The sequence below is a fragment of the Adiantum capillus-veneris genome, chromosome 14 (assembly GCF_014529385.1).
Source record: "Adiantum capillus-veneris isolate H3 chromosome 14, ASM1452938v2, whole genome shotgun sequence".
Classification (NCBI taxonomy): Eukaryota; Viridiplantae; Streptophyta; class Polypodiopsida; order Polypodiales; family Pteridaceae; genus Adiantum; species Adiantum capillus-veneris.
Genome location: NC_140944.1, coordinates 147,799,634 through 147,813,145, shown reverse-complemented (window position 1 = coordinate 147,813,145; position 13,512 = coordinate 147,799,634). Strand labels below are relative to the sequence as shown.

The 13,512-nt window shown below is 42.8% G+C and overlaps 1 protein-coding gene across 4 annotated transcripts in view; it reads left to right on the top strand.

The window, feature by feature from the left end:
* Positions 1-4,667, top strand: part of LOC147443326 (uncharacterized) — a 102,474-nt gene extending 97,807 nt beyond the window's left edge. For 3 of the 4 annotated variants that reach the window (XM_086529216.1, XM_086529215.1, XM_086529217.1), the window contains exons 11-19: positions 221-289; positions 377-433; positions 555-836; positions 1,099-1,251; positions 1,333-1,428; positions 3,371-3,481; positions 3,564-3,643; positions 3,736-3,951; positions 4,262-4,667. In XM_086529216.1, coding sequence (XP_086385342.1) covers positions 221-289; positions 377-433; positions 555-836; positions 1,099-1,251; positions 1,333-1,428; positions 3,371-3,481; positions 3,564-3,643; positions 3,736-3,951; positions 4,262-4,313 — 1,116 coding nt within the window. In that variant the 3' untranslated portion in view covers positions 4,314-4,667. The remainder of the gene's footprint in view (positions 1-220; positions 290-376; positions 434-554; positions 837-1,098; positions 1,252-1,332; positions 1,429-3,370; positions 3,482-3,563; positions 3,644-3,735; positions 3,952-4,261) is intronic. The other variant, XM_086529218.1, reaches the window with a different exon arrangement.
* The last annotated feature ends 8,845 nt before the right edge of the window (positions 4,668-13,512 follow it).

Here is a 13,512-nt window from a genome sequence, read left to right as displayed (position 1 = left end):
CCTCCTCCCCTCTCTTGATTTAGCCATCATTGTACATATCTAGTTTTTCATTGGGAGAGTCTCTCCAACCTTCGATGTAGCCCTCTCTAGCAGGGGCAGTTTGTAGCCCATTGGGCAGGTGTTTCAACTAATGAAAGGATCTTTTTTTTTGCAAAAAAAAAAAAACAAGCTGTGGTATCTATCAAAGTATGCAATGATTTACTGTGCTGTTTGTCTCCAGGTTCAAATCGATGAAGAATTGGCAATCTGTCGTACATCTTTGGCAAATCTTCAGATAGGATTTGAGAAAGTACTGCTTTTATTAAGTTCTGAATGACTCTTTAACCTCGTCAACTACTGTATTTATGCTGATAAGCGCAACGTTATTGTGACATAGGAATTTTCTGCTAGAAAGCAAGCGGAGGTCGATCTTTTTTGCTGCAAAAAAAACCTGGTATGTTTTTTAACTTTATCCTCTTTGACTTAATAGGGAAATGGGCAGAATTCTGGTTTGGCGATGCTTCTGCTGAAGATACACCATACTTATTCCATTGACTCATTCTTAGTACTGACAGTTTTATTTGACAGAGCTTATTGGCAAGGAGCTCCAGAAGCTTAAGTTATTCAGAGGAAGCTTGAAAGAAGAGATCTGTTCTTTCTTTTTTGAAGAAAAGGACTGGATTCTTTCTTTGCAGGAATTCTTGCACGTAGTTACAAGCGCCGAGCAGAGGGAGACTCAAAAGCATGCTAGCTTCACTTGTCTGAACAGAATTAACCCCAGTATGTTGCAAATGGATCAAGAAGAAACCAGTGCACCTGATACCAGATCATCAGTCAGCAGTAGAGCATCATCTGAGGTATGTACTCGTATGTCTCTGCTGGGTGCTTGGTTCTTTGGGGAGTGGCGAATCCGGACGCTGGGGAATGGCAGTAGTCACCAGAACTCAAATGAGGGGGGAAGACTTGGTGGTCTAGTCCATTGTGCTACACATCAATCTCAAAGCTCATTCTGGCCTTTGAAGTCATTCATCATAACCTTTTTTGTTTCTTTTGCTATAGTTTCTCGTAGAATGGAATGGCGAGACATGATTTGCTCAATTGACTGGAATATTTTTACAGGGCACTTTTGTTCGCAACATTTTGGGAAGTGAAGGTCAATTTCCAGAGTTAGACAGACAAGAAAGAGTGACGGCGGCATTTAGTAATAAGGAGTCTGCTGAAAGTTTTGGAACTACAGAGCCTGTCCAAGAAGAATTGAAGAAGCCTTGCCTGGTATACTTCTCATATAGAGGAACTGCAGAGCACGTTTGCCTTCTTGTTTGTGACATCATTAAAGCATAGCCCGTTTTGCAGATGGGAAAATCTGAGAGCAAGGAATTTGTTGTGAAAGAGCCTTTACTTCCTTCGACTGATGACAGCAAGGCCTTGGCCCAAGCTTTACAAGAGAAGGTGGGCTCAGGGTCTTGTGCAATAATCTTGAAGTAATTGTAATGAATCATGTCTTTCTGTAATTCTTAAAAAGTACTCTGTACCTACTTGACACAATTTAGTATGTAAGGTGTAAGCATGGAAAGCTTTTACAAGTAAATACGAGCACGGCAGTTTTCTGTTGAAGGGGTGCAATATTTTAAAATGTCCTCACCCCAAGCATCATCTTCCCTTTTACATGGCCCTGCCCCCTTCCTCTTCTCTTTATGAGCTGGCTAGCTTTCATCTCAGATCTGGGTACCCAGGATTCCTTCTCAATCAATTGGTGTTGGGTGGCCCTATTCCCTTCCCGGATTTTCCAAGGTTTGGAATTTGAGTTACCTCTGGAGTCTGATTAAGTTCCTCGTAAGAGTCTTTACTTCTTTCTTGGAAAGATTGGCTCTCAATCAGGCATCTCGCGTCTCAAGTATAATTTGGCTTCTTGCATCTCTCTTGGAGCCTCTGCAACTTGTTGCCAAAATAGTGAAATACTACGAGCAGGAGCCTTATCAGGCTCTGGAGAAATAGGTGGTATAGCTGTTGAAGAGCCAACTAAGGAGATGTTTAAATTTTTAAGGAAGAGAGAATCCCCTTCTTCCAAGCCAATAATCCCATCTCTTCAGAGGATCAAACCCTTGAGTTTTTAAAAAACATTTTGGCAATCTATTCTGACCGAAGGAGAAATTCTCCTTAGAAGCCATAGATGCTCGTATTGAAGTCCTTTCCAGCCGACAAAGGGTAATCTCCTCCTAGGAATCTTTTAGTGCCAAATCTCCTCTTATCCATCTCGGATATCTATCAAGCTATTGAGAGCATGAACCACACAAGACACTGGGGCTAGGTGGTCTCCCTGCTAAGTTTTTTGCTACTTTCAAGGATCTCCTTGCACCTACCTCCTTGCAGTATGGAAGGAGTCTCTTGGCCACCAAGCACTCCCTTGTTCAATCAATACAGGGGTTATTAAGCTACTTCATAAGAGGGGAGAAAAGGATGATCTTTCGAACTGGAGACCTCTCACCATCCTCAATATGGCCTATAAGAATTTTGCTAAAGCAATTGCTAACCGGATCATATGTTACTGATGAAATGGATCGCCAAGGAGTAGAAAGGTTTCATGGAGGGAAGAAAGTTAATTAGGAAGTCTTTACATTGTGGAAAGGGTGATTATGCTAGTGAATCTAGTCAAAAATTTGCCTTTGTCAATATTGACTTTGATAAAGCATATGACAGATTAGAATGGTCATTTATAATCAAATGCTTGGAAGCCATGGGCTTTGGAGAAAGAATGGTTATTTTCATCAAAACATTATTTGGGAATGCTAGAGCACGAGTAGCTCTGAATGGGAATTTTCTAACTTTACTGACCTAATTTTGAAGTGGACGGCACACCTTTTTGGCCAAGACTATCATAGGCAATGCAATGCTTTTGTTGGTGAACTCTATTCAGCACAAACTTCAGGTTGCAGGGCAGGTGTAGCATCTCCATGGTTAGTTTGGCTCATGCAGTCATTTAAACTTGCTGCACTTGAGCTTTCAAAATTGTCATTTTTGAATTTTGGAGCAAATTCTTTTTACCTATCTAGATTCTTCACACTTGAAGTTGGGTGGAGTTTCCAGAAGCAATTTTTGCCATAAAATGCATCGATTTTCTTGATTATTAATAGCGAACAGCATGCCTTTGATCTCTGCTTGTTACTCAGCTTGTGTTTAAAGGATTGGTATACCTGTTGTTAGCCTGCAGAATTGTAGTTTTGTAGATTCTTAGGTCATTCAGATAAAATGCTTTTTGCTTCATGATCACCAAAATAATATGCGCTTGAAGAGTATGTTCCCCTGCTCTTCTGCTGTTTAGACTTATTGGAGTTTTTTTGAGGTACATGATGGTGTAAAAATCTGGGACTCAAAAGTGGGGGTATATTGGCAGGTAGCTGCACTTCTCCTCCTTTCTCAGCAAGAAGAGAGGCATATTCTGGAGTCGAACACCACATTTGCATTGGAATCACAAATTTCCTCTCTCCAGCAGCAGCTTGTACAGGTGGCTGGATTGTTATTTTTGCAGAAGGGTTTATCTGATGAGCTATCTGTCCATTGAGCCCATCTTATCCTGAACTTTTTAGGTGACAAGTGAGAAGTTGGATGCTCTTGTGAAACTTGCTTGGGCACAAGAGAAATGTCTGAAGCTACAAGAGCAAGAGAAGTAATGTTTTTATGTGCCCAAGTGATTTATCTGCAAGCTAGGTGGCATGTTGTTTGTCATATTGTGAACCTTTGGCCCTGTTCTTATATTAGGACCTTCAAGAAGTTGATACAGCAAGATCGGATACCAAAAAGTGGCCCCTTCCATTTTGTTGCGGAATCTACCGTCTCCACTAGCGGCAATGAAAACGTCACCTTTACAAGCTCAAAAACTGCACTAATGCAAAGCTACTTGAAGCATTTATGGTCTAAGGGCCACATATTGTCCCTGCGGAGAAGCAAAGAAGATGGTGCAGCAAATGATGCTAGGTAAGATTCAAGTTCCTTCCTTGTACAATATTTTGTTCTTATCCAAAGGCAGCATGTGAGACTGAGCCAGTCCTTAGCAAAGAAATGTTACCTAAGAGCAAAACTCTGTGTATCGAAGCAAAACTTAATATAGCAGTTGCCTTAATTGTGAAGGGGTTTTTGCATCTGTAGTCAGATGCCCTAATGTGAAGGGGTTTTTGCATCTGTAGTCAGATGCCCTAATGTGAAGGGGTTTCTGTATTTGTTATCAGATGGCTAGGCTATAAAGCATCGTACAATATGGCTGACAATAATTCCCTGGCTCCTGCAGATTGCAGCCCAAGCAAATTCATAACCAGAAAGATCCTTCAAGTCTCCATTGAAGCTGGATGGGTGATTCATAATTGCAAAGTTAGGATCAGCTCAATTGGACCCCTACTAACCATTTCTGGAGCTGGGTTGTACCATGGCACGAATGAATCCCTCTTAATTAACTCTCAGTGAAGAGGCCAATATGGTGTCCTGGTCTCGAAATTAAAGGACATGATGCAGGTTTTGGAACTTGAAAATTGTTGACGTCATAGCGAGGGTTGTATCAATTGTATCATCATTATACCTGTACAGCTGAAGCAAATAATTGTGGCTTCGAACATCTTCTGATCAAATTGATGTAAAACAAGGATAGAAACTCAAGAATAAAGCTCTATGTCAGAAAAAATAGAACCTTTATTTTGAAATGTGGTCAGAAACTGTCTCGCTCCCCCTCTCTTCTCTCTATGAGAAGTGCTGCAGAGGAGAATTGACAAGAGGATATGCAGCATTAGGAGGACTAGAGAGGATGTGTTCACAGGAGCCGCACACTAAGCTGTGCTATTTGACACTTTGGTCACTTCTACCATGCTTTATGGAGTGCAGATGCAGAAGCCTAGCCTGGATCATCATAGTTGATCAGGGCGCACGATGGAGATTCATGGAGAGACCACTTGTATCCATGATCTCCAGGCTGATTCGGGCAAAAGAATGTGTGCCACATGAGATTATCAGAGTTGACATGAGTGCACCACCGATTGTAGTGGAGGCTCTTGCTAGATCAATGTCTTTCATTCATAGCACATGGGAGCTACCATGCAACAGATATGCACAACTAGCGCTTGACCCCCCATCACGACAGCTGGCCATTGAGGATGATACTTCAGCTGGCCAGTGAGGGTGACAATGTTGGTTTGCGCAGATATCATCTTGGTTGAGCTACATGTAGTATGGATAGGCTGTCCCCTTTTCAGTATTCCCTGGATGCATCATCCCTCACCCTCTCACATTTAGAGATTAGCAAGATTATCAGACATGATCTCATTCAGCTGGATACTAGGAGGACTTGGCTGTCTCCATCACATGAGTTGGGGACAAAGATGGCTTTGTATCGAGGCCATCTTCTCCGCACGACAGATGATGGGTGTATCTCACGCCCCGAGTATATGGACACTCACCTAGCTCATGGCATTAGATGTGTTATTGGTCAACTATGCACCTCATCTCACTAGTTGGAGATAGAGCCTGCCGATACAAAGATATACCAGGAGAGATTATGCCAGGTTTTCCAAAGACAAAGGAGCATTATATCTGCCAATGCAGAGCATACTATGAGATCCCAGGCGTTCTCATTGCTTATTTAAAGAGGGTTTTGGTTCCTTATCCCGCATCATGGATTACTATGATCAGAGGTGCCTAGGTCATTTCTTGATGGAGATCCAGACTCAGAGAGACTCCGCTTAGGAGCAGAGGACCTACATATAGAGGATCCATATAGAGACAGATCACTAGTTTTTACAAGGGGTACTCGGGACTACCCTCATTGGGGCATCCTTCTTGATTGAGCCACCTGTTATTTTTTTCTTTACGTTCCCCGACATCGTACTAGAGTCACAAATAGATGTAACCTTTTGGTCTCATAGGTCATTTTGGCCTTTTGAAGATGTTAATATAACATTTCTTTTCATTTCATTTCTCCTCCTCTCTCTCTCGCTCATACATCCCAACAGGTCAAGAGTAGAGCCTATTCACGCTCGCTGGAGGGTGGGTTGAGGTGGCAGGCGCATATTATTACCTTGGGATTACCTTCACAACTGCCACAAAGGCCATTTCTCCATGGCAAGACAAACCAAAAGCACCATTTTCTCAGCCAACAAACCTCCTCTCCCTAAAACCTCCAAGGAGGAGCGCAGCCATATATAGCTCACGAGAGGGTTATGTTGCATGAGCGATACTAGAGCGCCGGTACCACCAAGAGCACTTCCAAAAGCCCCGCCCAAAGGGGTGGTTTTTTGACACCTTAGTTACTCCTGCCATTGTGTATGCAACATCAGTTTGGGCACTTGAACGTGTAGCTTCATGGTGGATATACATTGAGAGACCATAGCTCATGATGATCTCCCGCATCATCTGCAACAAACCCTCTAACCCACATGACACTATCAAAGCAGAGTTGCCCCACCGGTCATGGTAGTTGAGGCTCTCTTGCACATAGTATTTCCATCCAGAAATTGAGGGATCTATTGGAGGACAAATTTGGCATACAAAGCTCTTGAGGCATCGAGGGAGTTGGCAAAGCCAAAGGCAAAGCTCTTGAGGCATCGAGAGAGTTGGCCCCACCGGTCATGGTAGTTGAGGCTCTCTTGCACATGGTATTTCCATCCAGATATTGAGGGATCTATTGCAAGACAAATTTTCATACAGAGCTCTTGAGGCATCAAGAGAGTTGGCAAAGGTAGGTGAGAGTAGATCATGGTATGCATAGGTGACACAGATTGTATATCAGAGTATGCATAGATGACACAGTGGTTCATGTAACGGACTTGGACACTCCAAGTCAAGAATCTACCGCGACACGACTGGAATTTACTTCAAAACAGTTCACAATTTGATTCGACACTGGCCCGGTTGAGTTCCATGCCAAGAGATATTGGCCCTAAAGACTGGCGTCCCTTTCGGTATTTCTTTTTATATTAAATCTGTTGCCAAAGTATAAGGGAGTGGTTGGGTCTCACTCTCAGACTCTGCCTCCATATGCTCTGAGAAGTGGGAGCCCAAGCCACACTTATGAAGGTTTACAAGGGATGCCAAATGCAGAGCCCCAAAAGCTGCCCATTAAAAAGCATTCAAAAATAAAGGCAATTCCCCTCAAGTCTTGTAACTAAAGCAACTCCAAAATAAAGCAAGTTTTTGTGTAGAAATTTCCTTCAGCCATAGCGTAGAATAAAGCAGCCCACTTTGCGTAGAGAAAAGCTGCGACAAATCCGTACGTCGTTGCCACATCATCAGTCTCGCAAAACGTGCCGTAAATTTTGGAAATGTCCGTACAGTAGTGCCACGTCAGCATTCAGTGGAAAATCCGGGACTGTCCATGCCAAGAAATGATGTGTGTGTGTGTGTACTGGCTACCACGTCACAGGTTTGTGACATAACCCCCCTCTTGAAAGCATGGTATTCGCCCTCGATTACGCCTGCAAAACAGGTAGAGGTCATAAACTGTCTTAGCAGACACTAACTGTTAGTATCGAAGCACTAGGAACACACATCTAGTACATGTACCAATCAACAATCACATCACACGACATCACATGACAAATCACATTCACAAATTTAGTCGGATCTTAGACCGTGATTTATCGACAACGTATTTAGCAATCGCATCTAGATCCACTCGGGACCTCACAGATGCCCGAATGACTAATCCTTATTGCAACCATGTCTATCGAGATCTTTCAGACCAAAATGCTACAGTCATTTCGTCTATCAGTTTCTGCACTTAAACAAGTCAAGAACTAGTCAATATCATATTATCGGGAATTCCAATTCATAGTCATTATAGCAGAATACTGTCAGCTCATAGTATCCCTAAAACTCAAAGAGACATTAGTGACTTTAATATCAAAAATCGAGGCAATTTGTTGACAAAGGAGCGGAGCAACTCCCCTCTTCTGCATATCCGATGCACCAGATTCTACCCTAGCTGAGTTCGGGGTTCCATTTAGAATAGACTATGCTAATCCAAATGCTTCAAGGTAAAGATTCACAATCTGAGTGTATTTGCTAGGTCCTCCTCCTCCATCACTTCGCATCCAATGCGGGATAGTTCTTGAATTTAACCAAGAACCTTCTTATCGCTTTACCCTTTATCTTTCTGTCTTTATGTGTCAATATTTGTTTGGGAACAAGGATCTCCTCGTTTTCTTCCACTTCGGGTTGCTCATCAGGCTCCCCATCTTCGGGCACATCGCCTTTAAAAGGCTTCAAGAGACTCGCATGAAAAGCATTGTGAATTCTCCAAGATCGGGCAGCTTTAGTCCAAAGGAGACATCATTTATCTTTTAGAAAATCTGGAAAGGTCGGTGGTATCGCATACTAAGCTTTGGAAAAAGCCTCTCCTTTCCCTTTTTCTTTCTCAGGCATGCCTTCTCAAAACGTAAAAGCACCCAATCATTCTCCTTCAATTTCAAATCGCCACGATGGCGATCTGCTGCCTTTTTTAGTCTTTCTTGAGATTTCTGCAAAGCCTTGCGAACCTTGGCAAAAGCCGTGTCCAAGTCACGCGTGTACTTGTCGGCTCCAAAAATCTTATCTTTCGTGCTTAGGACGGGTGGAACCTTCGTAGCACCTTCAATAATCTCAAATGGTGCCTTTCCAATCGAAGAGTGTATCGTGTTATTGTAGGCGAATTCCACCAAAGGTAAATACTTTTTCCATTGCGTCTTCTAATCCGAGATATAAGACTTCAATAAATCTAGTACCATTGAATTGGCAATCTCTGATTGCCCATCAGTCTGCGGGTGGAACGATGACGAGAACTGCAACTGCGTGCCAATGTTCTCCCAAATAGCCTTCCAAAACAAACTCGTGAATCTGGGTACCTGTCAGAGACAATCATCTCAGGCATGCCATGTAATCTGAAGATCTGGGCCACAAACAGTTTCGCTAAGTGATCCGGCTTGACTTCTTTTTTCACTGGAATGAAATGAGCCTGCTTACTAAATTTGTTAATAACAATCCAGATACCATCGTGATCACTATGTGTTCTCGGGAGATCAAAAATGAAATTCATTGCAATGCTAGGCAAAGTTCTATACTCTCATCAATCGTGCTTAGATCAGTACCCATGCAATCTAGAACCACTCTTGCTTTTATCTTGCCTTTTCGTCCAAGTTCCTCAACTGCTTTCAAACCCTCGAGCCTTTCTTCATCTTTGTCGTTCTGTTCTTTCGGTGCCTTTTTAGGGCACTTCGCGGAGATGTGCTCAGTTTCTCCGCATCCAAAGCACTTCCCCTCTTTGATGTAGAGAGCTCTCTCTCGAAGAGTGAGCTTGGGTCGTGCATCCTTTTCTTTCTTTTCTGGGTTGCTCATCTTCTTTCTACTTTCATTGTTCAAAGTTTGTTCAGTCCGTTGCGTCATGATTTCATATGTGGGGTAGGTCAAACTACCTTAATGAATGGCAAAACCCCGTTTCGCATGACTTATCAGTTCCAGAATGGAATCTAACTTTAGCTTTAAGCAGTGATCCCGAATCTCAGTAGGAAGACCCAAGGTAAACCGCTCAATCTGTTCTTTGAACGAGATCTTCTTAAATGAAGAGGCTGGTAGAAAAGAGCTCCAGAATCTCTCGCAATATGCGTCCAATGAATCTTTCTTGGTCATCCGAAGATGGTTCCAAGCAGTTCGTATGTCGCGTTCATACTCTCGAGTTAGCCAAGAAGAAATAAAAAGCCTTTTAAATTTCATCCATTTAACTGGCGCTTTCTTGTTCAATATAAGCGTGGACCACCAAGTTCGAGTGAGTAACGCCCTCCAGAGAAAGCTATGTCAAACTGTTGTATGAAGGCCAAAGCCTTCGAAGCATCTCAAAATCCAGAAAACGTGTCAAATTTAATTGATTGTCCACCTTCTTTAAACTCTCGGACTTTCTTGCTTTTATGTTCCAAAAAGTCATATTGGTTGCCTTTATAAAAATTCTTCTTTCTTGCATAAAATCTACTGTCATCGGAGTCCGAACTATCCGAAGACGAGTCCTTTGTAGAACTGTCAACAACCGGGCGAGATTTAGACTTCTTTGCCTTTTTCTTGCCCTTTCCGAAGCTTTGCTTTTTGCTTCACTTTTTCCCTTTTCTATCTTCTTTGCTTGAGTCAGAGGAGCTAAAAGAACTGTCAAAAGAAGAAGAAGAAGAAGAACTGTGTACTCCTTCAAATTGCACATGCTTCTTCTGCTTTCTTGCCGAGGCAAATGTAGACTGGCGACCCAAATATCTCAGGAAGTCAGTGCCTTTCTTCTGCTTTTTGTCGTGCTTTTCGGCTTTGTTTTGCGTGTCAAAAAGCTGGCTAATCCGTGCATCCACCACCTCTTCTAATTCTTGCTCTGTAAACATCCTTGGAGTAGGAGGTTTCTTGAGTGTCAGTTTGACAGGTGGCTCCATGGTTTGCCGCCACTGTGAGTGCACCTCATTGAAGGAGGTCTGGGTGAAAAATTTTGTAAGTTTAGGGTCCTTCGCAAAATTCATCATCAGCTTTGTTGCATCATCGACCAATCTCCGATGTTCCATCTCTTCAAGTTGCGCCTGAGTAGGCCAAGGCGGTCCGTACTCCTCGCGTGAATCTTCTTCGTGATCTCTTCCCGCATCTCCGGATGCAAAGGAAGTCGATTGTCCTTTGCTTGAATCTATAAGTGCCGCGTAAAAAGGATTGGATTTCCCGGTAGAAGAGAAATCGGTCGTGCTCTGATACCATTGTAACGAACTTGGACACTCCCAAGTCAAGAAACTACCACGACACGATAGGAATTCACTTCAAAATAGTTCACAGTTGGCCCCAAAGAGATATTGGCCCCAAAGACTGGCGCCCCTTTCGGTATTTCTTTTTGTATTAAATATGTTGCCAAAGTACAAGGGAGTGGTTGGGTCTCACTCTCAGACTCTGCGTCCAACTGCTCTGAGAAGTGGGAGCCAAGCCACGCTTATAAAGGTTTACAAGGGATGCCAAAAGCAGAGCCCCAAAAGCTGCCCATTGAAAAGCATTCAAAAATAAAGGCAATTCCTCGGTACATAAAGCAACTCCAAAATAAAGCAAGTTTTTGCGTAGGAATTTCCTTCAGCCATAGCGTAGAATAAAGCAGCCCACTTTGCGTAGAGAAAAGCTACAACAAATCTATATGTTGCTGCCACTTTATTAGTCCCGCAAAACGCGTCATAAATTTCAAAAATGTCCGTACGGCAGTGCCACATCAGCATTCAGTGGAAAATCCGGGAATGTCCATGCCAAGGGAGGGTGTGTGTGTATGTGTACTGGCTGCCACATCACAGGTTTGTGATAGTTCATCACACATGATCTAGATATATAATAGCTTTCATCTTTTTTGCACAACACAAACTCATCATTTATACACCTCTCATGTAGTAAGAGGAACTAGGTCCTTAAATAGGATCTTCAGCTCTGGCTGCTATACACCTAAGAGACATGGATTACACCTAGATAGCTCTCCCTTCAAAGATGAAGTATTATAGAGAGCACTTTGAGACTATTATAGAGGATGGCTTCATCCGGTCACCACGATACATGGATGCATTGAAGCCACACTAGAGTGATGACTGTATAGCTCAGGTTCTCCTCTCACAAACTAGACATAGAGGTTGGGTAGCACAGATTCATAAAGACTAGAGGACATGTAGGGTATGTGGACATGTGATGGAGAATAAAGAGCACTATGTATGTAGATGTCCAGCATATGAGAACATTCGGAGCTCCTTTTCATGGTACAACCCACACTTAGTGCTATTCAAGTTGAGTATACCAAAGGTGGGTCGCTTCTTACTAGATATTCGGAGACATTGGGAGACTCGTCTGGTCACGACGGCTACACACCAGTGGAGGGTGACAATCATAGCTCATAGACTTCTTTCACATAGTTGTCCAAGTTCCACACACTCAGTCGCCCTCCATAGCTCATAGACTTCTTTCACACAGTTGTCCAAGTTCCACACATTGACACCCAAAGATGGGTCACAAGTTCCACACATTGACACCCACACTTAGTGCTATTCAAGTTGAGTATACCAAAGGTGGGTCACTTCTTACTAGATATTCGGAGACATTGGGAGACTCATCTAGTCACGACGGCTACACACCAGTGGAGGGTGACAATCATAGCTCATAGACTTCTTTCACATAGTTGTCCAAGTTCCACACACTGAGTCGCCCTCCATAGCTCATAGACTTCTTTCACACAGTTGTCCAAGTTCCACACATTGACACCCAAAGATGGGTCACACTACGACAGTCGAAGATCGTAGACACCCAAAGCACCAAGATACCTGGCCAACGGGGCCATCCAAGGGGTTCAACTATGACATGAGCAAACGAAATAGAGGGGCGGGCGGCTTTCTAAATCTTGCTTCTCGGTGCACAAAAAATGCAAGAAACAGTTGGTGCTTTCCTAACTTTGAGGTTAAGATGCAAACGATAATAGAACAATAATTTGATGATCCGAAGGTAATGCAAAACACAGGATTAAATGTTGCAACAGGAGGATCACAGGATTGTGCCTTTGAAACACACAAATTTTGAACATGAAGTAGTGCATGGCGAATGGGGCAAAAAGATGATTGAATGACTTGGAGAATAACTATATAAGCATATTTTTGGGTGATGACCTCACCCCGTATCAAGTGGCACATACGAGGGAATGTATGTTGAGGATTGTGGCAGCATGGAAGAAAGGGAATTGGGGTGGCCTTTTATCAAGGGGAGAAGGTGATTGAAACCCCTAATGATATTATCAAGGATAGGGACATCATCTTCTAAACAAAGACATCAACCACCTTGCCTAGAGTTTGGGGCAAGAGATTGAGTCTACTTGTAGGAAGGAATAGAGTTGGCTCTTGGTGGCAAGGGCGTCCAACGTTTTCTAGTAGTTTACACAGATATTGCACCTTGCTACTCATGTAGCTAAGTTTGCAAGGGTTATATGGGTTTTGATACGTCTTGAGAAATAGAGTTGGCTCTTGGTAGCAAGGGCACCAACGTTTTGCAATACTTTACACAGATAATGCACCTTGCTACTCATGTAGCTAAGTTTTCAAGGGTTATATGGGTTTTGATGCGTCTTGAGGACCTCAAAGCTCTAACATTGCAAAATGTTATCATACACCTCATTTTGCTCCACCAAAGTATTAATTATATACATTGTCAGGGGAGCAAGACTTCTTTTCTCAATCACAAAGACAGTCAAGTTAATTCTTGATCTACAACCTCAAATGAACAAGGCATGTACGCATGCTCAAAAGAGGATGTAATTTTTCATGCCAACTTTAATGCCAAGATGTAACGAGGTTTTAGGAAATGAAAGGCTCGCAAGAGATGCTACAAAAGTAGGACTCGATATATTGAGGACTTCAAGGGAAGTAACAATTTATGGGAGGTATTTATCAAAGCTCGATTTATGGGAGGTATTTATCAAAGCTCGATGCAACACATGCTTTGGCCATATTTAATGGAGGTGATGGATGGTTGGCATCTTGTGCCTCACACTCCATCCAATGAGAC